This window comes from Melozone crissalis, unplaced genomic scaffold (assembly GCF_028551555.1).
Source record: "Melozone crissalis strain CALT ecotype California unplaced genomic scaffold, PUWL_Pcris_2 ptg000009l_1, whole genome shotgun sequence".
Classification (NCBI taxonomy): Eukaryota; Metazoa; Chordata; class Aves; order Passeriformes; family Passerellidae; genus Melozone; species Melozone crissalis.
In genome coordinates, this window is record NW_026535787.1 from 5,258,083 (window position 1) to 5,280,288 (window position 22,206).

General features: G+C 44.7%; 2 protein-coding genes across 3 annotated transcripts in view; both read left to right on the plus strand.

The window, feature by feature from the left end:
* The first annotated feature begins 6,060 nt into the window (after window positions 1-6,060).
* CREG1 (cellular repressor of E1A stimulated genes 1) lies at window positions 6,061-11,856 on the plus strand. 2 transcript variants are annotated; one of them, XM_054270364.1, is made up of 4 exons: window positions 6,061-6,436; window positions 8,370-8,489; window positions 9,778-9,962; window positions 10,336-11,856. In XM_054270364.1, coding segments are annotated over exons 1-4 (633 nt in total). In that variant the 5' UTR covers window positions 6,061-6,109; the 3' UTR covers window positions 10,337-11,856. The 2 variants fall into 2 exon arrangements, with proteins under 2 accessions (XP_054126339.1, XP_054126340.1); XM_054270365.1 differs by lacking the exon at window positions 10,336-11,856 and having other exon boundaries at window positions 9,778-9,963.
* An 8,213-nt stretch (window positions 11,857-20,069) lies between these two features.
* CD247 (CD247 molecule) overlaps window positions 20,070-22,206 on the plus strand; it is a 45,415-nt gene continuing 43,278 nt past the window's right edge. The window contains exon 1 of the mRNA XM_054270467.1: window positions 20,070-20,349. Coding sequence (XP_054126442.1) covers window positions 20,070-20,349 — 280 coding nt within the window. The remainder of the gene's footprint in view (window positions 20,350-22,206) is intronic.

A 22,206-nucleotide genomic window follows, 5' to 3' on the forward strand; every position in this document is an offset into this window, starting at 1 on the left:
GGCAGGATTCTTCCACTGCCCATGGTCTGCCTGCTGTGGGACAGCAGGAGGATTCCAAGGTGAGGGATTTCACTGGACATGGGTCACAAGTGTTGTTTTCTAGATATCTGCCATGTAACACACCGTCAGTGACACCTCCCATAACTCTTTCCTGCTGCTCAGGGACCCTTTCAGTATTTTCTTTTTGCTTTCAGGGGCTCTGCTGTGCAGAGGAAACCATTTGCTTAGGTGTACAGAAAAGGAAACTGCTAGGGAGAGGCAGTATCACTTCACCCATATTAGTAAAGCAAAAGCTGTTGCAGCTGCCCCACCACAATTCTTCACTCCATTTATTTCTGCCTGCAAGTATCTTGCCACAAAGCAAACCTTTTCTGCCTGCTGGATTCCCAAATGCCATTGCTCTGGGCATGGTATGCAGTATCAGAGCATTTTTATAATTTTGTCTGTACTTCTGACACTTTTCCATGCTAAATCTCCCTTCTTGAAGGAGCAAGGGGTGAATGCACAGAAATACAGTGTCTGTTTTTCTCCAGACAGGAAGACATGAAGACATGAGGTGTGGATTTGTTTTCCTCTCTCTTGTTTCTGGACTGAAAACCACTAGAAAATCTAAACAAACAACTCACATGCTTTAGCTGCAAGACCTCTGAAACAAACCTTATTAAGGGAGGTTCTAGAGAGAAACTGGGTGTTGCACATGATGTGCATTTGCAAGTATTTGGAGGTATCTTCCAGTATGACTCTTTGCATCCTTCTGTATGTCCCTGCTTACAAACCTGGGATGTAGCAGTGTCTGTGAAACTAACTTGTTCTTATATCCAAAAATAAGTTCCACATCTGTTCTGCTCTGCAGGAAAAAAAAAAAAAAGTCATCACTAGTGCCATTAAAACAGTAAAACAGGCTCTGGGGGGAAATTTCATTTGACTGAGAAAATGCTGCAGTTGTGGCCCCCTGGATTTTGCAGCTTCCTGTCTGATTCTTTTCAAGACATGTGAGGCCAACACAGCAGGTTTGCTTCAGAAGAAATGACTGGCACTCCTGCTACAGGCAGCACGTGGGAGAGAGGTGCAAGGAACTCCTTCATCTGGCATTCCTTCCAAACAGGTGGTGTAAGGGGTTCTGCCATGCTTGGAAACACCATGGGCAACATTTGCTGTCTTCTTGCATTATTAAGGATGGAGAGTGGAGATTCTGCAGGGTGCTCAGAGGGAGCAACAAAAAGGATGTGCAGAGCCATGGCTATGCTTTACCCAAAAACCAGTTAGTTAAAAGTGCATTGGAGGGCATCTGAAATTTTGTCTCTGGCATTGGTGTCCATGCAGTTATCTCATTTGGGATGCCTAGCTGCCAAATCTGGCAAGGTCTGTTTGTCAGGGTGGTGGGAGAGCAAAGGGTGGAGGGAGCTGTGGGTTCCTGCAGGACAGATTGCAATTCTGTGCTTTGTTAAGACATTTGTTGAGGGTTTTAGTAGAGCTCACCTGTCAGTGCCAGTTTCTGAGGTCGTTCTGTCCACCCCTCTGCCTGGCCTTGGCTGCTGTTACCCACATCCTTTCCTGGAATTCACACCACTAACCAGCAGCTGTTTCTATATTGGGCTTTTGACCTCCTGAAAATGGGGTTTCAACCCTTTCCGTTCCCACTCAAGCAGCTCAATTCTCAACTGAAAAATAACAAAAAAGGGGAGGGATAAGGTAACCACCAAAGAAACAACATTTGCATTTCAAAGATCAACCGGCTCGCAAAGCCAACATCCTGTTTTGGGTTGCCTTTACGCATCAGGTCTGTCACTTGGCAGCCCGACAGGAAGCGAACGTGAGCAGCGTTTTTCTATGGGAAACTCGCCTTTGGAGCCCACCCTTTGCTGCCTGCCCGGGGCCCTCGGCGCTGGAACAACGCCGCTGCCGCTGAGCCTCGCCCTCTGCTTCGGGGGCTTATCAGCAGGAAATGAACTCCGCTGGAACGCTCCGTGCCACTGACGGTGCTGTGCTCGGGTCTGCAGCTGCAGGGAAGCGCTGCTGAGAGCACGGACACACGGACACACGGACACACACACACACGTGTGCCAGGCTCGCTGCATCCCTGGGAACTGATGTCAGTGGGAAAGTCCCGGTACCAAAGCGAGTTAAATCGAAGGATGTGGTTATAAAGTGGCTCTCACTAAGCTGAATTGGAATGTGAGTTTGTGTCTTTTTCGTGCTGGCCACCTAAAAAAGTAGGCGGTAGATACTGACTGAAAAATTGAATAATTTGACATGTTCCTGACTGTCAGCTGGTGCCCAAGTGCCAACATCGTGGTTCAGACTAACCAGGCTTCTTAATTAGGGCTTCCTAATTGCCAGTTCTGGAAAAGCCTTCCTAAAAGCCTGTCCCTCAGCAGAGTAAAGTTAAGCAATGGTGCATGGCACAAGGAGAATTTCACCTTGTAATAATGGGATCACAGCGAGGGGGATCACCCTGGGCCCACGAGGGGCTGGGGGGGTGGTGTTCAGATAACTGGTGTCATCTCTTGCAGCACCCGAATGTTTTTGGAGAGCTCTTCTTTCTCCTGATCTGCTTGGCTTCAGAGAACAAACTGAGCTGGGGTGTTAAGAGGCATGGCTGCATCCCATTGTACTCATACAGTGGTGGGACAAATATTACCAGCATGAGCCACTGACAGCTTGCTTCCAGACTGAGCAATTCCTCTAGGGTTACCAGTTTTAGTACTCCAGGCTCAATATAAACCAACAAAACCAATCAGAATGTGGCTACTGACACAATTCTGGGTGTATGTGCTGGTTTTGATGTTCTCAGGCCAGTCCTACTGCCCATCTCTCAGTGTCCCAGAAAGCAGCACCACAAGCAGTGGCCCTCACCAGCAGCTTCCCCAGCATGCAGCCCCAGCTCTGACTGAACAGGATTTTCTGACTGAAAATGGAACAATATTTCTGTCCCTAACAGCTTGTGCACAGAGGAAGCTTGCCTTGCCACTGCCTGTGTGGTGACTATTAAAAAAATAAAAGGACTTTTGGCTGAGCACCAGGCCAGCGCTGTAATAACTTTACCTATCTTCTAAAAAATCCACCAAGGGAAGAGTCACAAGCTGAATTCCCAAGCAAGGTAATTCAGGAAGTTTGAGGGTGACAACAAATAAATGTCTTATTTGTCTGTGCTGTGTGCCACCTGTAGCAGCAGCAGCGGAGCTGACACCTCCTCAGGAGAGAATCCAACCAACATTTTTAGAAGCAATCTGCATGGTGGGTCTCATGTGGCACCAAGCACTGGCACTTCAAAGCACGGAGCGCTTCAGCTTTTGCCAGAGCTGACTCACAGGTCAGTCTCCTCTGTCACAGACGAGTGACTTTAATCACCCCGGGGAGTGACTTTAATCACCCTGGCTGCCGTTTGGATGGGAGAGCCGCCCTGGCTGGGGAATCGAGCGCTGCACCCAGCGAGGCTGCACAGCCCCGAGGGTTATCTGGGCACAGAAAGGTTCCTGCGCACGGACAGACTGCCTGACCGAGACAGGAAGCCTGGAGCAGAGCACAGCCAGGCTGTGTCTGAGCAGAAACCGTGCCCAGCCCATGCAGCAACCAGAGAGAGCTGGCTGGGGAAAAGCAGCTCTGAAGAGGGCCGACAAAACATGACACAAGGCAGGATGGAAACCTTGCCCACATTCTCACTAAAATACATCTCCTCCAGGGACACAGCCTGAAGCTCATCACATATAAAACACACTGAAATGAAGATCATTCCATGAACTCGATCTTGGAGGAAGGATATCTCCATTTATGGTGAGATATTGCTGTCTATTCACTGGCTTTTAAATGCAGTGAGGCCCATGATTTGGAAAGGAGAACTAGTAGTGCCTACCAATACTTTCTTGACCGTGTTATGCAAGGATGCCGAGAGCCCCTAGACAATATTGCAGCACAACAGAGAGAGAATCCTTCTCCTTTCTCTGAGATCTAACTGAGGAAGTGAGAGAGCCTAGTGGCTGCACATCAGGGGTTTGGAGCATCCTTTTTTCCTTTTTTTTTCCCTATGAAAATTTCAGTTTGTCCTGAGCATCTCCAGGAGAAGGCAGCAGCAGGAGGCTCCATGTATCTTTGAGAGGAGCAGAGATCTCTAACCATGGAGGACAGCAGGGATCTCTAACCATGCTCTGCAGGCAAGGAGTATACTGGAGGAAAAATTATTTTATTCTGCCTGTACAGGACAGCAGATAAACAGCAGGGAATGGATGGGTGGTGTATTTTCCTTGCTGAGTTCAGCCCAACAGGATGATCCATCTGGGCTGCTATAAGCTGTGGGTGCTGTGGGGCACCTGGGGCACATGGTGCTCACAGGGCAAGTTAATTTGGTTTTCTCAGTGCCACATTGCTGTTTACATAGCGTGGACATACTTGGATCCAGGTGGAAATACAAAAACCCACCATCTTTTAGGACCACTTGAATCAAGTCTCAGTATTACCTCAGTTTAAAGCATGTCTTTATACAAATCTTTATAAGGTTACTGAGCACAAAGTGATGGGTAAGTGATGCTTGGAAGAGCCTTCAGTGGAAGGTGGAATGGTGTTCAACTGACAAACCCAAGCATTACAGAAGCAAGGGCTCTGACATACACCCTGCAGTGTGCAAGAGGTAACACCTGTGCTCTGCCCAGTGGCAAACCATTCTGTGGGCTTTGGGCCCAAAACAGCTAGTCCCTGCTGTGATATATCCCTGTGATTAAAGGATAAGGTTTTCCCAAGGGAAGGCTGGGCCTCAAACACCGGTGGTGACAGAGAACCAGTCTTTGAGGCTGATTTAGCAGTGGGCAGGGATAGTGGGGCCGATGGTGCCACCCCTTGGATTGCAGAATCACAGAATTATGGTTGGGAAAGAACTTCAGGATCCCCGAGCCCACCTGTTAACCCAGCACCCCGTGCTCACCATTAAAGCGTGTCCTCAAGCGCCATCTCCACGCGGGTTTTGGACACTTGCAGGATGGGACAGACTTCCCCAGGCACACAAAGCAGGGGCGATGCCGGGGGCCGGCTGCTGCCATGGCCTGTCCCGTGTCACTCTGACCCCGCAGAACGGGGGGTGTCGGAGCGGGGGGCCTGGCCCGGCACAGGCGGGAGCCGCCGGGGCATCTCCGTGACATCCCGGGACACAGCAGGGACATCCCGGGACATCTCCGGGAGCCGCGTCCCGCCAGCGGCCCCCTCAGGCCAGCGGGAGCGCTGCCGCCACCTTCCCTTCTTCCCGCGCCGGCGCTCCAGGGAAACGGGATTGTGAGGGGATTCTGTGGGACGGGGCCAGCGCGGTGAGGTCCGAGCAGGCCAACAGTGGCACCCTGGCCTGGAGCAGGAGTGGCGTGGGCAGCAGGAGCAGGGCAGGGATTGTCCCTCTGCACTCGAACGCTGTGTCCAGTTCTGGGCTCTCACTTCGGAAAAGGCCTTGAGGGGCTGGAGCGCGAGTGCTGTGAGAAGGCGCTGAGGGAGCTGGGGGTGTTGAGTCTGGAGAGAAGGAGGCTCGGGGGGACCTCACTGCTCTACAGCCACCCGAAAGGACGGTTTGGCCTCTGCTCCCAGGGAATGATGGGAGCACACGGCCTCAAGCTGTGCCGAGGAGGTTCAGGCTGGACATTCAGAGGAATTTCTTCACAGAAAGGGTGATTATTCATTGGGATGGGCTGCTCACTGGAGGTGCCCAGGGAAGGGCTGGCGGTGTCACTCGGTGCCGTGCTCCGGGGCACTCGGCGGGGTTGGGCCCCAGCTCGGACTCGGCGATTTTGGGGTCTTTTCCATCAATTCGGTGACGCAGAGCTGGGCTCCCATTGGCTGTCGGGCCGCTGCTGACTCCGCCTCCTCCCGGGCCGCGCGCTCGCGGTTGTTTACCTAGTCCGCGCTCATTGCCCCGCCTCCAGCGGCTCTCATTGGCTGAGAACAGCGGACCTCGCAAGTCTATTGGCTGAAAGCGGGGGTGGTGGCTCTTCACTCCCGAGGTTGTCGCTCATTGGCTCGGGGAGACCGGCAGCGCTGCTCCCATTGGTGAGGCAGGGCGAGGCTCCGCCCCTCCCGGCCGGTGGGCAGGCGGTAAAGGCGGGCCCGGCAGTCGGGGCCCGGCGCCGTGCGGGGTGCGATGTCCCGGTGCGCGGCTGTGCGGGGAGCGATGTCCGCGTCCTCAGCCGTGGCGCGGCTGCTGCTCCTCCTGTGCGCCGCATCGGGGCTGCTGCTGGCGGCCGTGGCGGCCATCCCGCCGCCTGAGGAGGCGGCACGCATGGCGCGCTACGTCCTGCACAGTTGCGACTGGGGCGCGCTGGCCACGCTGTCGGCGCAGGAGGGGCTGCGCGGCCGCCCCTTCGCCAACATCTTCTCCCTCAGCGACGGCCCGCCCGGGCCCTGCGGCGGCAGCGGCGTGCCCTACCTGTACCTGACCGACATGGAGATCTCCGTGCAGGACCTGGAGGTGAGCGGGGCCTGGGGTGCGGAGTGACCCCGGGGAGGACGCTCGGGAAGCAGCCGGGGCAGTCAGGCCGGCGCTCAGCAGCAGGCGGCGATTGCAAGGCGCTGGTGTGACAGCGCTGGTTCGCAGAGCCGCAGAATCGCTGGGGCTGGGAGGGACCTCTGGAGATCCTTCAGGGTCACCTCGGGAAGGTGACACGGGAACGTGTCCAGGTAGGGCCCTCAGAGAGGGAGACACCGCCACTTCCGTGTTCCAGAGCCGTGCCACCCTCTGCATAAAATTCTTCCTCATCTGTGTTTTAGTTTATGGCTCTTCCATGGATGTCGCCCCGTTTGTCAGCCCTGGGGACAATTACTAGCCCTTGAGCAGTGCTGTCTGTGGTGACAGTCGGGAAGGCTCTTGAGAAGTTCCTGCTGATCGTGGTCTTGAGAAAGAAAGGGCAGCACCAGGCAGAGCAAGTGTCTGCAGCTTCCAGAAGCACTGAGGAAAGAAATGAGGCGTCACGGAATGTTTGAACAGAGGAAATTTCACACACAGCAAAGTCAAAAAGGAGTGGAACTTGTCAGTGTGGGACCTAAGCAAAGAGCCTGCTGAAGGAATAGTTATTAAATATCTGGAGCATACTGTAAAGGGAAGCACACATGGAAAGGCAGCTTTGGCATGCTGAGACTCTGAGTGTGTAATTGGCCTTGTCCCAGAGCTTTTATGGCCAAGAGTTTGCTAAAAACCTAGTGAAATAGCAGTCATGCCTCCTTTAATGGATTTGTTTGTTTTAGTAACTTATGACATTAGTAAACACAAAATAATGGTAATTTTTTAGACTGTTTGATCATTTTTTGTTTGTTCCCTGTCAGGTTTTAGTTTGTTACCTTAAAATAGTTGAATTATATGTCTGAGTACTGTAGAGAGTCTAATTCATTTTGCCTGGTACCTTTCTTTCCATCCCAGATACAGCTGTTTGCTTTCAGAATAACATAAAACCCACTAGTATAAACTAATGATGAATATTTCCTTCAGAAGGCTCCTCAACAGGTCCTTATTTTGCTGCTTCAGGGCAGAAACTCTTGACACGTGATAGTCACAGGCCAGGAGAATGTGCCGAGTAATCATGAGTCAGCTTTTTGGGAGTTGAGCAACTTCCTGTCTCTCAAGTGGCTGCTTCTGTTTCAGGAGGTCACCTGTGCTCTCCGCAGTTTTCAAGTGACTGTGGAGGGTTTCTCTTGGACATGAGCCCTTCTAATGAAACTTTTCAAAGCAAGGGAACTTCCCTTACTGGGAGATAATGACCCTTAAGTACGTGGCATTCTGCAATCCTGTTTGGCACCAGTGCTTTTCAAGCCACGGTCACCAAATTAGTTTTTAGAAAAACAATCAGATATGTGTTCTTTCATCCTTCAAGTTAGGTGTTTCACTTAAATAATCTGAATTTTTAAAAAAAAAAACTTCTAAAGTTCACTTTAAATGGCAAAAGAGCTGTTTGGAAGAGCCAGGAGGCTGTTGTGAATAGATGTTTTTGTTTTAAGTAATTTTACCAACAGTTGTGAAGCCCACTTGCTTTCTCAGTAACACTTTGCCCTTTCACCTGATGAAGTTCACTGTATGTCCTTGTCTACTGTCCTTTGTATCTGCAAATTGTAATATATCATCATTTGCACGTGAAATAGGTGGGCTGAATTCATTAAGGAGTCTTGTTCTGTGATGTATGCATTTTATGTTAACAAGCTTCAGCACACCTCTGAACTGGGCTTTATTTCAGCTTCAGAGCTCACCCAAGGAGCCTTTCAGATGTAGTTAGAGCAGAGCTGTCACCACCTTTTCCTTTCTGCCAGTGTTATTGAGCTGAATAAAGTACCAAGAGCTGAAAATGTGGGTGTGACATTTTTTTTCACATAAGAAAAGTAAGCATAAACCTCTTATCTTGCTTCTTGCATTTCAGGTCAATTCAAATGCCTCCTTGACTGTGTCTTTGGCACAGACTCCTTACTGCAGGAAGCACAAATATGATCCCCAGAACCCCCTCTGTGCCCACATCATCTTCGTTGGGAGCATTGTAAAGGTGAGCAGCTGAAAGCTGGCACTGGGCAGGGTTGTGTGCATCAAATACAGATTTGTTTAGTGGAGGGAGAGGAGACAGGTGAGAAATTCTGTGCAGAAGCATAAGCTGAGCTGTTCTGTGCTGTGATACCCAAAGGCCAGCTCACAGTTTGTGGGAGGAAAAAAAAAGTTAACCCTTGATTATTGCAGGAGCTCTCTTGACATGCCTTTAGCAAGGAATTTGGGGAGACAGTAATGCAGGGAATCTCCCTCATTGCTGTCATGTGTTCCAAAACTAAGTCTGAGGCCATTATTTTGGAAAAACCTTCCTATTTCATTCACATCTCTCTTGCTCAGTTAAATTCTTTGGTTCAAACAGTGTGACATGCCTGCTTCTGAAACTCTGTTCAAGTAAATACTATCCTGAGCTACAAAGTTGCAGATATTAGAGACAAAAAGTGTGCATTGTGTGATCTGGTGGCATTGCTGCCAGGGCAGTGCTCTTTTGTGCACCAGTACTTTGGTGTCTTGTAGGAGGAATTGAGAACTGCATGTGTTACTCATTGAAGATCCTAATTCCATTATTGGGGATAATGATTGAGGATGAGAGCTACTCATCACTACTCTCTTACTGATAGTCTCATTCTTATTTGGTGTTTTCACAGCTCTGATATTTGCACATTGCACTCAGCAGTCTTGTAGTTGCTTTCCTGAGTTTCTCATTAATAATGGAGTTAATTTTATTTAGGTGGTTTTTCTTATTCTATACCCAGAGCTCTAAATGGTTGATTTCACCCTTTAAACATCTGCACATTGTATATTAAGTGCCATCACACTTTTCAGCTTCCCTTCTCTGTAGATTCTGTTATACCATCCCATTTGTGTTTGTGTGTTTCTGAGCACAGTTGTATCTGTTTCTGTCAGTTTGAATGAGCAGGTGCAGAGGAGGTGAAATTACACCTAAGACATCACATTATAATAATTCACCTGCCATCCATACTTCTCTGTTTTGTGGTTTGTTTAACAATCAGTTAATCATCAATTCTTATGTTGATGAAACACTCTCTTGCTCATGCTGACTCTAAAAGCAGCATTTTGATTTAATGGTGAATCCACTAGTTTGTAAGTGTTGCCTGTCTCACACAGTTGCACACCACACTGAGGATGAGCAGCCTCAGCCACAGTAATGAGCCCCTTGGGACAAGACATGGCTGGACTCAAAAAACACACTGCAGTCAGCAGAGGTTTTTTAGCTAAAACTCATCTTTACATGACTATCTTATTGTAACATTTTCCTGGCTTTTGTTTAGGTGAATGATTCAGAAGCAGACATAGCCAAAAAAGCATTATTCACTCGCCACCCTGAAATGGAGAGTTGGCCCAAGGATCACAATTGGTTCTTTGCCAAATTCAACATCACCAATATTTGGGTCCTGGACTACTTTGGTGGATTGAAAATTGTGACACCAGAAGAGTACTACAGTGTCAAGCCTTAGTAAGTACTGAAGTTCTTCATGGCTAACTCTCATTATATTTCACACCTGTTAACAGGGAGGAGTGACTCCTGTAGAATTAGCACAGTCACTGTCCTCTGTTTGAATTAATTGCAAGACTGATGATGTTTTGGTCCAATAATTAATAGTAGTGAGACTCTTCAGCATTTCTGAAGCTGTATTAATGGGATTGCAGCAATATTGCTGATACTTCCAAAAGAAAATTGCTGTTGAATCTGTCCTTATGATTTTGAAGTATAGAGAAATTGTCTTCTATTGTCTACATAAAACCAAGTCTTCCAAACTTTCAAATATATTTTAGCACAGTCAACATGAATTCTGCATTAATTTCACTCCTATTCTTACTCCTTGTAGGTGGAAGAAGATCCTTGGTGATGCTGATATGGAAATGAATGGCTTTGGCTGTTTTGTGAAAGATTTATTTTTTCTATGTAGTGTACAGCTGAATTAATAATATAATAAATCAAACACCTTGCATTGTTAATGAGCATGTATTACCCTTATGAAGCAGATTTAACTTCTCACTAACTTGAATCATGTCACAATGAAAAACCTTTGTGCATAAGCAATAACTAAATTGTACCCACTGGATGTGAATTTGGAAAGGTGTCTGACAGTGTGCATTCAGAAATGTTGTATTTACTGGAATCTAAAGCAGTAGTCCAGTTCTAAAGTGCCTTATTTAAATAATGTTTCTGAGCACTTTCCAATATTATTTTTAGTACCAGTTTAGTTTAGAATTTTATGGTGAAGTTCTACAGGATGGCTCCACTGATGGAATGGAAAGCATTGTCTGTATTACAGTGACAAAGGATGTGCTGAGTTTGCAAATCCTGTTAAGAATTTTCTCTGCACATTGATAAACTCACTTTTTTGAGCCATTTTTCTGTTTTATTGAATGTGCTGTAGAATACAGTTGTGTTCATGCCAGCTGTACTTAGACCTCAGGATGAGTTCTTGGTAATTCCTCAGCTGATGATGTGCCCTGACTCTGTAATAGAAGTAGATCTGTAGTACCTAAAACATCTGACTCAAGAGGAGTAGTGTCTTGTAAATTCAGTGAGAATGGTGTGAAGGATAAATGTTTTCTGAAATACTCACCTTTGTTAATCTGATCAAATGGCAGTTCATCAGCTTTTGTTCCCCTCCACAGCAGAACTGAGCAGATTTTGGGGTCTGGAAGCCTTAGACAGCAATTTTGGATTAGTAACCCAGAAGTGAAAAAGACACAATACAGTTTGACACAAATGATGCATGATTTCTACAGAATGAAAATTAATCGAAGGTGTGCTTAAATTAATTCTGTGTTAACTAAGTTACACCCAACCACAAAAAAAAAAAAACCTTTTTAACATCCTCTCCAATCTGTTGTGCACTGAGTTCACCAGCATTAAAAAGTATTTATGAACAAACAAATTGATTTTACAGTGAGCAAATATTACCTAGTTGACCTAGAGTAAAGAATTTAGACTCCTTAGAGGAGGTTGATATGTAGGACAGTGGGATTTGTCATATAAGATCCCCATATCTTAATGTTGTTGTTATATCACTCCTTTTCTCAGATACTGGGATGATTTATGAAAGTATTTTTTATGTAACTTATTAAGAATTCTTTCTTCATAAGGGGAAGGAAGCTATTGGTACTGTTCAACTATTTTAAAACTAATTTAGGATTAAAAAAAACTTACAATATAGAGACATTTATGTTGAATAGGTAACACTGCTATTTAATGTGAAATTGAAAAAAAAATTATATAAGGTATGACAGTTGTGAAAACTCAACTGAATCTCTGTCATGGACTCAATACTTTCTGTGAGGACACCTGAATACATTATGTGTAACCCTGTAATTTCTAATGTGTGAGACTGATGTTGCTGGGCTTTTGTTAAAATTAAAATATTTTTTTGACAAGTGGTGTCAAGCATTATTTATTGCATGTCCAAGAATTAGTCTCTCTCTCCTGCTCTCTTTCATAACAGCACTCTCTTTTCAGTGTTCTTGTTTTACTGTTTCTTTGATATCTTTCATTCTTGCTAGAATTAATGAGAAAATGTTCCTACTTACCCCTGCCTTCCCCTCCTTGGGTTAAGTCTGTGTTTTTGTACTTCACATGCTTTCCTGCATCCAATGCTCTGAAATTAAAAATTGCAAAGACAAATGCCATCATTCCACACATCTCCAACTTCCTTCTTCTACCAGCTGCTTCTGCACCCCCACATTCCATGGCTGGTAAGGCAGGGTGAGAAGCAGGAAAGGTCCTGACATTGCATAAACAATAAATCATTGGTGTGTTATCAGGGCTGTTTTAAGCACAAATTCAAAACATAGCCCCAAGCAAACTAAGGCAAAAAAAAACCCCAACCACAAAACCCAAATGTCCATCCCAGCCAAAACCAGTACACCACTTTCAAAAGTATTGCTTTCACTTGAGGGTTTGGTGTGGAATAAGGCTGGCTTTGTTTCTGGTTTTCTTCTCCCTTTACTATCAGTTCCCAAGTATTCTCTCTTTGGAAGTGGAAGGGCCTTTTTTGGTAATAGTAAGATCTTAAAACAGTTTTGTAATGCTACTGCAACAACTGTAAATCATCCAAATATCTTCACTTCTGAAATCTGGGAAGACCCCAACCAGATGTGTCTTTGGGAAAATGATGAGCAGCAGACTGGTTGAGCTACATGTACAGACCTGGATCTGAGAGTGAATAGAGAAGAACTCTGGAGTTGTATCTGTTCATCTCACTGAATTTTGGTGTGTTTTATATGTAGAAGTGGAATGTAAAGCAGTTCAGGTTATTAATCTTCTCCATTAGTAATAGGTGTGTAAATGTTTATATCACCAACACAAGAAAGACATTAGCTGGTCCTATTTTTCCTTACCTCTTTTCCCTGTGTTCACCTTCATTCTGATCAGCTCATTCAGGAATTTGTCAGCATGTTTCCTTTTTCCCTGCCATCCAGGAGTAATACTGTGACTTAGAACAGGAGAGGCTGAGTATAATCAATTGATACAGCTCTAAGCAATGAATCAGTGTTTTGATTTCTGTGTCTATTCTCTGCCAGGGCATGCTTGGAGTACCTGAGCATATTCTCAGCAGCAATGAAGTCACTGCACTCATGGCAATCTGACACAGGATAACTGCAGGCACCTCACTAAGCCACAGGATGTTTGTTAGCTGGGAATCTAATAAGGGTAATCACAACCTGTCATGTTCTGCTTCCTACTACATGTTCTTCCTTCTATTGATCTTGCTTATTGACATGTTTGTGTTCCTACTTCTTGATTTTCAATTTGTTTCTTGTGTTTTAAATGGAGGACTTGTGCCCAGTAGGCTCTTGCAACATGCAACACCATTACACTATAGATCTTAAATATATCAAGTATTCATTTAATCCTTTATTCAGTTCTCTCTGGAATTAATTTCTAAGCTGTTTAATATTGTGCCTGTGATCTTCACAATAAAATAGAGGTAGGTCAGGCAGAGTATCAGACTAACACAAAAAGTGTTGCTCGTAACTTAATGGATTAATTTGTTTGCCAAAGGCTTTTCCTGAGCAAAAATACTGAATCGAGAGAAAATCCAATAAAGTGATATATTGTTGTTGAACACAAGAGGGTGCCACAGACTTGCATTCGGCTGGAGTGTTAAATGTTTAATACTTAAAAATGGTTATTGAATTCATCATAACTCAAAGATGCTGGAAAAGCAAACGACGGGGGCATAATATGAACAAATTCTTTTTCTACAATGCTTTACATTATGAATGCTTCCCTCCATAAACACAGCAGCCTGCTGGCTGCAAAAAAAAAAAAAGGAGCATTCATCATTGTTTTGTGTTTTGTAATCATTTTGTGCTATGGAGAGCTCAGAAGTAATATCCATGAAAATGATTTAAAGGTTTTTAAATTAAGTAACTCTAGTAAAGGAAATGGAGACAGGTATAGAATGCCTCGGAACATCGGCTGGGAGCAGCCAGCTCCAGACCCAACAATGTTTATTTCTGTCAAATCCAGAGAGAGGGGGTTCATTGCTGTGACCATGCATTGGTTTAGGCTTATTAAGAGCTGAATTAAACCACTTGACTCTGATTTGTAATTTCCACCAGCTAATTAATCTTGGGTTTTTCAAGTGCCCCCAGGCTGCTCTCCGGTGGTTTGGGTTGCCCTGATGATGTGCAGGTGTTTGGGTGATGAGGCAGAGCTGGGAAAATCCTGAAGCTCCCCCTTTTTCTATGAGGGCTGTGCTCGAGCTCAGGCTCTCGCTGCTTGCTCACTCCTGCTGTCTTGGCCTTAAGCCTGACTCAGTGTGGCTGACCCTGCTTGCTGCCACCCAAACTCTGCTCTTCTCCAGGTACTGTGGGACTGCTTCTTTTGGGGTTGAGACACTGCCCTGCCCTCCTTGCCAGCTCCGCTGCTTGGTTCTCTCTAATAATTGTATTTTCTCTGCTGGGGAGCTCAGCCCTTGAGTTTCTCATGCAAGCCTCTTGCAGTTACTCTCAGGGCTCTTTGACTTAAGAACTTCTGTGTCTAGAGGCTTCCTCAGAGTTTCTAAGTTGAATTGGTGTGTAAAAAGATTAGGCTGTATTAATTCTGGGTGTAGGGATTAATGTTCTTCACAGATTGGTTTTCTGTGGAAACAAAGCTTAGGTAACATTTCTGGGTACTTGCCTTTGTCAGATTTGTTTTTGCTTTGTTGGATTCAGATTTGAAATGGGGAGTCTGACCTCAAAGCTAGCAAGCTCCTATAAATGTCTGACAACTGTGAGCTGGGGAGAGGAAACAAACCCTAGTTCACATATATTAAAGGTTTAAAAGTCCTATTTTGAAAATTTGTGTTTCGTTAGTTGTGCTGATTGTAGAGCTGGAGTGCCCTGGCTGAGTGTGACTCAATGCAGTTAGTACCAGAGAGGGTGCAATTCTGTGTTGTTCAGGGGATATTAGGTTTAATCAAAGAACCTGATAGCTGTAATGATGATTCTGAGTTATTTTCTTTCTCTAGCTCTTAATAGCCTACATTTAAAAGCCTCAAAAATTTCCCATTTCTATTTGCTTCTGATTCTTGCAGCTGCTAGGCTTAGTTTTGCATAGAATTTCTCCAGTTTAAACAAAAGAGATGCCACGTTTCTGGTGGTGGGCCCAACAGCTGCTGTGGGTCTTGTGGAAAGAGGAGAGTCTCTCCCTTGACCTCAGTAGTATTGTCAGTGTATCCCCACAGGTCTAGAACCACTTCATGTTATTTTTGCTACTGTCACTGACTCAGATTGTAAATTTACTTTGCATGATTACTTTTCCCTTCCCCTTACCTAGAAAAATGTAGATACCAGTTTGTAGCACTCATGTAAAATACTTGTAACTCATCTTGATACCCTTAGATGACAGGAATGCTTTATTTGAAGAATAAGATGGCTTGTTTTTAATCTGTGAGTAATTAATTTTAAAGCTTTTTAAATAAATCTGTGATTGTTACAAGCACAGAGTAAGCTGACAAAACCAAACAGAGGGGATGTGTGTGCAAAGGGGGAGACAGTGTCAAGAAATACTGTGTAATTGCATATCCAAGCATCTATATTTATGTGAAAACATTGAAGATCATTTGTGCTCCTATAATGTTTTTATGCCAATGGAACCTGTTAAACATCTTCCAGCGTTAACAAGTAACTGTTTCTAGACTGAAAGATGGCAATTGTTTAGAGATAAGACAGAGAAAATAGTTGCACAAACCCTTAGTAGCAAAATAGTTGCAAAATCATACAATTCCTATAATTGTATGATTATAGGAACATTGCACACTAATTTCCTGTTGTCTTTTAGCCAAAAAACAGTTGTCTAATCAAGCATGAATTGGACTTTTAATTTGTTTTAAATGCTTAAATGAATTTCAGTTAATTTAATTGAGTTTTTCCTCAGGTAAGCATTTGAAACATGCAGGAGAGGTGTATGTCAGGGGTAAAGAGGGGAGGAGAATAAAGGAGAAGTAGATGCTTGCCACAGACCTTAAAATGTGTGTGCTTTTCAATATTTTTATATTTATAAAAGGCATAGCCTGATAAGTCATGTTCTGTACAGCCAAGCAAGAAAATACTGAAGGTGTTCTATAATTAAAGAGAGCATTTCGAGCATGTGTGTAGTGATAGTCACAGAATTTTTCTACATATACTGCAATGTAATTGGGGAAACTCACCTGCAGTTAACAGGGTTGTTGGTGTTGCCAGGAAGAGTAGCTTAAGTAACTGAAAAGAAAAGAAGCACTGTTCCTCCTCCTTAAAATATGATATAAGCAGTGGTCTCTTGAGTGCATTAACGACAACAAAATCCAGAGCAGATCATAAAGGTGTCACTGGGGAGGGAAAAATTGGGTATTACAGATTCACTAGTCTCAAAATTGAGCATTCAACGAGGGTGCATTTTAACTTTCTCCTAACAAATCCTTTATAGGTTTCCACAAACCCTGTTGCACTGAAGATTTTTAAGACTATAGCAGGAAAAAGGAAACTGCCAGTCACAAAAATCCCTGAAATAATGAAAAGTGATACGTTTTTGCATCGCATCAGGGCCTGTTTATAATCTCCCACAGGAAACATGCACTCCTGGCCATATTTGTCCTTGTGGTCCTGCACAGGTGTTCCTTTTTATGTTTGGCTTTTTTTTTTTTTCTTTTTCTTGCTGCACGTGTCAGGGTTTCTCTTTGCTCGATGCAGCTGCAAGGAGTAGTGACAGTCAGGTGGGTTTTCCTTGGAAAAGCAGTTTTTTCATACACAAAGGGGAGCAGTTGTAGCAAGAGCAACTCCTCCTGTCTCCCTGTTGGGAGCTGCAAAGCAAGACCTGTAGTTAGACGCTGTCTTCTTTCCAGCTCTCCATTTGCTGGCAAAAGTGCAGGGCAGGGACTAATCCTCTTGGAATGCAGCCATTACCACTAAATAAGTATTAATTGCTGCATTCCAAGGGGATTAGCACAGTTGAACCCAATTATGGCAAATCGAAGCTGCACTGTAAGGCACTACAGTGCATTGAGATGCAGTGAAGCAGTGTAGGACTGTCAGTCTCCAACATTTTATCAATAAAAATTGTGGGCTTATACACTATAAACAGCAGACCATTTCTTTTCAGTGTCTTAGTCTGAGTGGCATGCCTGGCTGGAAGCTACAGCCTGCTCACCAGTGAAAATTGTTGCTTTTTTTAACACCCATTATCTTTGTGTGAACATCTCAGAAACGTTTTTAATACTTGTTGAGTTAATTATGGCACTGCAAGCATCACTCCCTGCTGGACCAGGGGCAAGGCTCTGCAGTCTGTCTGGATTCTCACATCTCTGAAGTCGGCCAGCTCCTCCATCAGGTGATGTAGGAATTAATTTTGCCTGCAAGTGTTAACTATATCAAATAGGCTTAGGAGAGCTCCTGATAACCGACCTGTTCTCAATCCCAGCAGTCTGCAGTGATGATTACAGGCATATCTCTGTGGTAGCAATACAGGAGCCAGAGGGCAGTGTGTAGTTATATATATATTTTTTAATCCTCAGCTTGACTGTGGTGTGGGTTTGTTTTTTTTAGTTTTCATTTATTTCCTGTTAAAACTGCAAACCCTGCTGCTTTTTTTTTTTATAGTACAGTCAAAGCATAACCAGTAAGCATGAAAAGGGAATGCTTCTGGGAATGAATCAGCCCCTTGCATTAGAGCTGTTCCAGGATTTTTTGTGTCCAGAGAAAGGATGGCATATGGATGCACAGAACCAGTTGAATGTATGCCTTGACTACTTTATGAAAGATCTTATCCTTACAGATAATGAGCTGCACCTTAACCAGCATTAAACACACTGAGCTGTACTTGGGGACCACTTCAGTTCCCTGACCCATTCTGCTTCAGGAACCACAGATCAAATATTGCAGTCTTCCCAGTGCGGGTAATTCTTGAGAATGTACTTCCCTCCACCCATGTGTTTAGATGAAGAGTCAAGTTTAGCTGAGAGCTTTTCTTAACACAGCAGGAAGAGTTTTATATTTCTACTGTGGCCTTGTCTGCATTGAGAAAAATTGCTGCTGGTTCAGCTGAACGAGGGTTGGCATTCATTTCTAGTCCAGGGTTAACAAAGTCCTTACAATCTGACTGAAGTGAGTAAACTGAAACATCAGTATGGTTTAAACTGTTGGGAGAAGTGCATTTGCAAGATTGGGCAATGCACAATGTGGGCAGGAGGTGCTGAAGTTTTTATAGCTCCTGGAGATGCAAAGACTAGAAAGGTTGAAAAGAAGGTGACACTCTAAGCAAACCATTCCTCGTGGTAGAATTGCAAGCCTTATGAACACTGAAAAACTTTTTCCTAGAGAGGAGACCACTTCCCCTTTATCTTTTCCTCTACTGCTTGTCTGCATGTGATTTGCATCTCTCCCACACCATGCTTGTTGTGAGAATAATTCATAACACAAGCATGAGTGCTTTTCTGTATACTTTGATTATATTTGGATAATGATAAGCTTGCCTTAGTTCAAAAGCTGAGGTATGGGGAGGTGGGAATTTCTAGGGGCGCCGTCATGCAAAGCCTTTTTCTGACTCTACCCACGCTTCCAAGTGAAGTCCATATACTCAATTTCTCTGACCTTTCCCTATCTAGACATGAAAACACACTGGCCCAACTGCTGTTCTCCCAGTGTGCCTACTGTTGCTATTAATCTCTCTTTCTTATACAGCTCTTCATTTCTTTTCCTTACCTTTGGCCTCAGCTCTTTATTCAAAGTGATAATTTGCTGGCTTTCTGCCGGAGGGAGAAGCTATGATCAATAACAGGAGGAGACAGAGGTCAGTGGAATAGTGATGAGCAGTGCCATCTGCTTCTCTGGAAACACCGTTACCCAAAAATATCAATAACTAGGATGATATTTCAGCTTTTGGATGAGGCATCAGTGAGATTGAGGCAGCCAGCTGTGAGAGCAGGGGTCTTTTTTCTGCTCACTAATTCCTTGTTTCAGCCAATCTTCTGTCACACAGAGATGTGGACAGAAAGGGCTTTATCCAGCTTGCACTGGAATATAGAACATGTCCCTGAGCACAGCATTTCTGGGGCTAATGACACCTTGCTCAGGTTCAGTGCATGGCAGCTCTCCTGGGCTGTGCTCTGCTTTCTGCCTGGGGGTGCCAGAGCCCATCTCCAGCCTTTTCTTGGAACTTTTGGCGCAGAAGAGCCACAAAGAAAACCCTCCCCAGGGCTGGGAGAGAGCAGACTCCATATCACAGAAGGGTGTGCTGCACTATTACACCTGGTGCTAGACTGCTACTAGTGTCTAGTACTTTTGGTACTGACTGGCACAACACATAATTAATCAATTAAAGGAAGAGACTCTTTTATCCATGTATTAGCCTTATTACTCCAGACAGCAAGGTGACAAATTTCTTCCAAGAACTTCAATTTACTTTGTCTTCAAAAGTCTTACCTTTTTGTGTGCACAATAATTCTCATCCCACCATACTTCAGGGAAATTTTTGTCATCTGTTTCTGGACCTCCTGGGGATGCACATTCCTCTTTCTTTTCTAAGAATTAGAGACAGGAGAAAAAAAAATATGCATTGAGATGCTTGTACTTCCTCTCAGCCTAAGCTCTGCTCCTCAAGTGCATTATTAGTATTACTGTTGTAAACATTAAACATTCAGTGATCTGTTGAGCCAGATGTATTTTGATGGGAGTGAGGCTGAGCTTTAAGCCATTAGGTTTATCTAAGCTACATTTTCAAGCTTTTCTAATTCACAGTTGTCCAAAATGAACTTTCATTTATTAATGAAAAAGTGAAAATTTTTATTTGCCTGCATTCGAAAAGAGGCAATAAAAACTCAGAAAGTGTGAGTTAGAAATGAGTTTTATATCTTTATGAGGTTAGACAACTATATTGTTCAAAAGTGACTATAACTTACAGTTTTAAATTTCTATTTATGCCCTGTGCTGCACACTGGGAATAGTTGCACAAACCACTTTTTGAAGTCAGGTCAAATTCGATACCAGAAACAGAGACCAGCAGCTGCTGAGTGGGGATGATCTAGGAGCCATCAGACAAAGTGGAAAAAAACCAACTCACAGCAAAAACCTTGTTGCAGAGAGGAAAAGGATGAATAACAAAGGAAACCCCAAACATCAGTACCAAGAAGGCAAACCCCAGCCCTCAGAGGCTGTGAAGGCAGAGGAAGCCGGCAGGTGGACTCCGAAAGCTCTCATAGGAGCTGAGCCTCTTCCTGTGGCGGCCACACACCAGCACAGCCCGTGGAGGAGCTTCTTCATCTTCTTCTTCCTCTTCTCTCCCGTTCCCAGCACTGTCTGGCCTGGCAAGATGAAGAAGTGGAGGAGGATCGCCATCCTTGCCACCCTGCAGGCTCAGCTCCCAGGCACAGGTAAAGGCGGGCTTTGGGTTTGCCAGGGGTTCCCGTAAAGCTCTTTTGAGGAAAGGCTGCGGCGTTTCACCACCATTTTGGTAGCAGGAGGTGTCTGTGTGAGCACCTTGGCCATGTCTGCCCCCTGTGAAGGAGAAGGGGGATCTGCTGTGTTGAACTGGCCTGGGATAAAGAGGAAGGAAGGGATGAGGGGCACTTCTCCTGCTTGAGCGATGCCACAGCTGAACAGTAACTAAACAAAGCTCCCAAGCCTCACTTGGGCAGCTTTCCCTGCGATTCCAAAGGGGAGGTTTAAGGCAGTGATGGAAGTGTTGTCACTTGAAGTAAACTGCATGGAGAGGTTTCTCATGGAGCTGGGCTGCGGGTTTGTGGCCCACAGCAGAGCTGGCAGGCGGGAAATGGGGCACAGGTGGTGACAAAAGGGCAGGGCCCTTCCCCTCATGTCCCTGCCGGCTGCTCCTCTCCACCAGACACAGCACAAAATGAAGCCATTTCTTCCTTTGTGTTATTTATTTGTGTGGTGCACAGGCTGGCCCTGCCTGGGCACTGAACGGAGCAGCTTCGGTGTGCACAGATCTTCCAAAGTCATGTAAAGTTTGAGAAGGAGGCATTTACTTTTTAGGAGCATAGTAGATCAAAAGGCCAACAAAATTTACATCTGGAAAAGACCTCAGGTGAGGTCTGAATGTGCCATAGGCCATATCTGAGCTTGCGTTAGAGCCAAATCCTCTGGAAGATTTCCCCCTCAATGTACACCCTGGCTGTACTTAAACCCAGCATCCTCCAGAGCTTGGATGACTGCCACAGACATTTTATTGGAAAGTTTTCTGGGGATGAGAGGAGGATTTTGCAGCTGCTTTCCAATGCTGTGGAACCAGTCCTGATGATTTCTGGTGTTTTTCTTTCAGGAGGGTTTTGAGGGGATTTATGCTCCGTGGCAGGCCATGATTTGTGTTTGTCTTCCCTTCAATGTCTGGGGCCTCTGTCCCTTTCTGATACTCAAATATGATCCTGTACTTTAGTATACTTCTCATACTTTGTGCCTTGCTCTGTATCCCCAGATGCATGTAAGGCTACAAAAGAATGGCAGTTACTTTGGGTCAAAATCCATCTGCAAAACCATCTTTTTACATTTCCTCCTTTTTAACCTGTCACGCAATGTCTATAGTTCAGGCTCCTATTGGTGCATTTGCAGCAGAAAATTTTGAAAAATATGTAATACAGCTTGCAGAGGTCTCTGGTGCAAAGCTCTTGGGGTATTCGCACTCACAAAGAATAAATGGTTCAAGTTGTGAACCGGGTACTGTTGTCAGTGATTTGGAGGTGACTGCCTGTGGATTGCAGGGGAAGTATTTTTGATTGGGTACCTATAATAGGTTGAAGTATAGCAGCATTTAGCCAAAGAGTGTGGGTAAAATAGAAGAAATAGAACTAAAAACTCATGGAATTGTTGCCCTGTTATGGGTACAGAATAGACAAAAACAAAAATGTAAGATCTGTCATGAAATTTAGTTCAATGATGAGACCAAACAGTTGGGTTTTCCAGCTCAGAGCTGTGAGCTGAAAGATTTTCTGCTGCCTAGAGTGTTTTCAAGCTTTCTCAGAGTTGACTTCTAGAAGGACTTGTAGGGAAATGAACTTTTAATTTTTTCATTAAATAATCTCAGACAGATTCAGTACAGATTCAGTAAGCTGCATACCTCCTCACAGTGAGTTAATTCCACTTCACTATAAAGTGTGTATGCCTATTCTTTAAAAGGGCAGCTGAAAGATGCCACCAAGATTAGCACTGAGGAACTTGCAAAGCTTTTCTTTTTGATCTTTGAGTTCTGTAGTAAATACACCAGGCATGAGGGA

Coding starts and splice junctions, on each gene's coding strand:
- CREG1 (XM_054270364.1), top strand. CDS start 6,110: ATGTCCCGGTGCGCGGCTGTGCGGGGAGCGATGTCCGCGTCCTCAGCC. Junction 6,437..8,369: donor TCTCCGTGCAGGACCTGGAG/GTGAGCGGGGCC, acceptor CTTGCATTTCAG/GTCAATTCAAATGCCTCCTT. Junction 8,490..9,777: donor TCGTTGGGAGCATTGTAAAG/GTGAGCAGCTGA, acceptor GCTTTTGTTTAG/GTGAATGATTCAGAAGCAGA.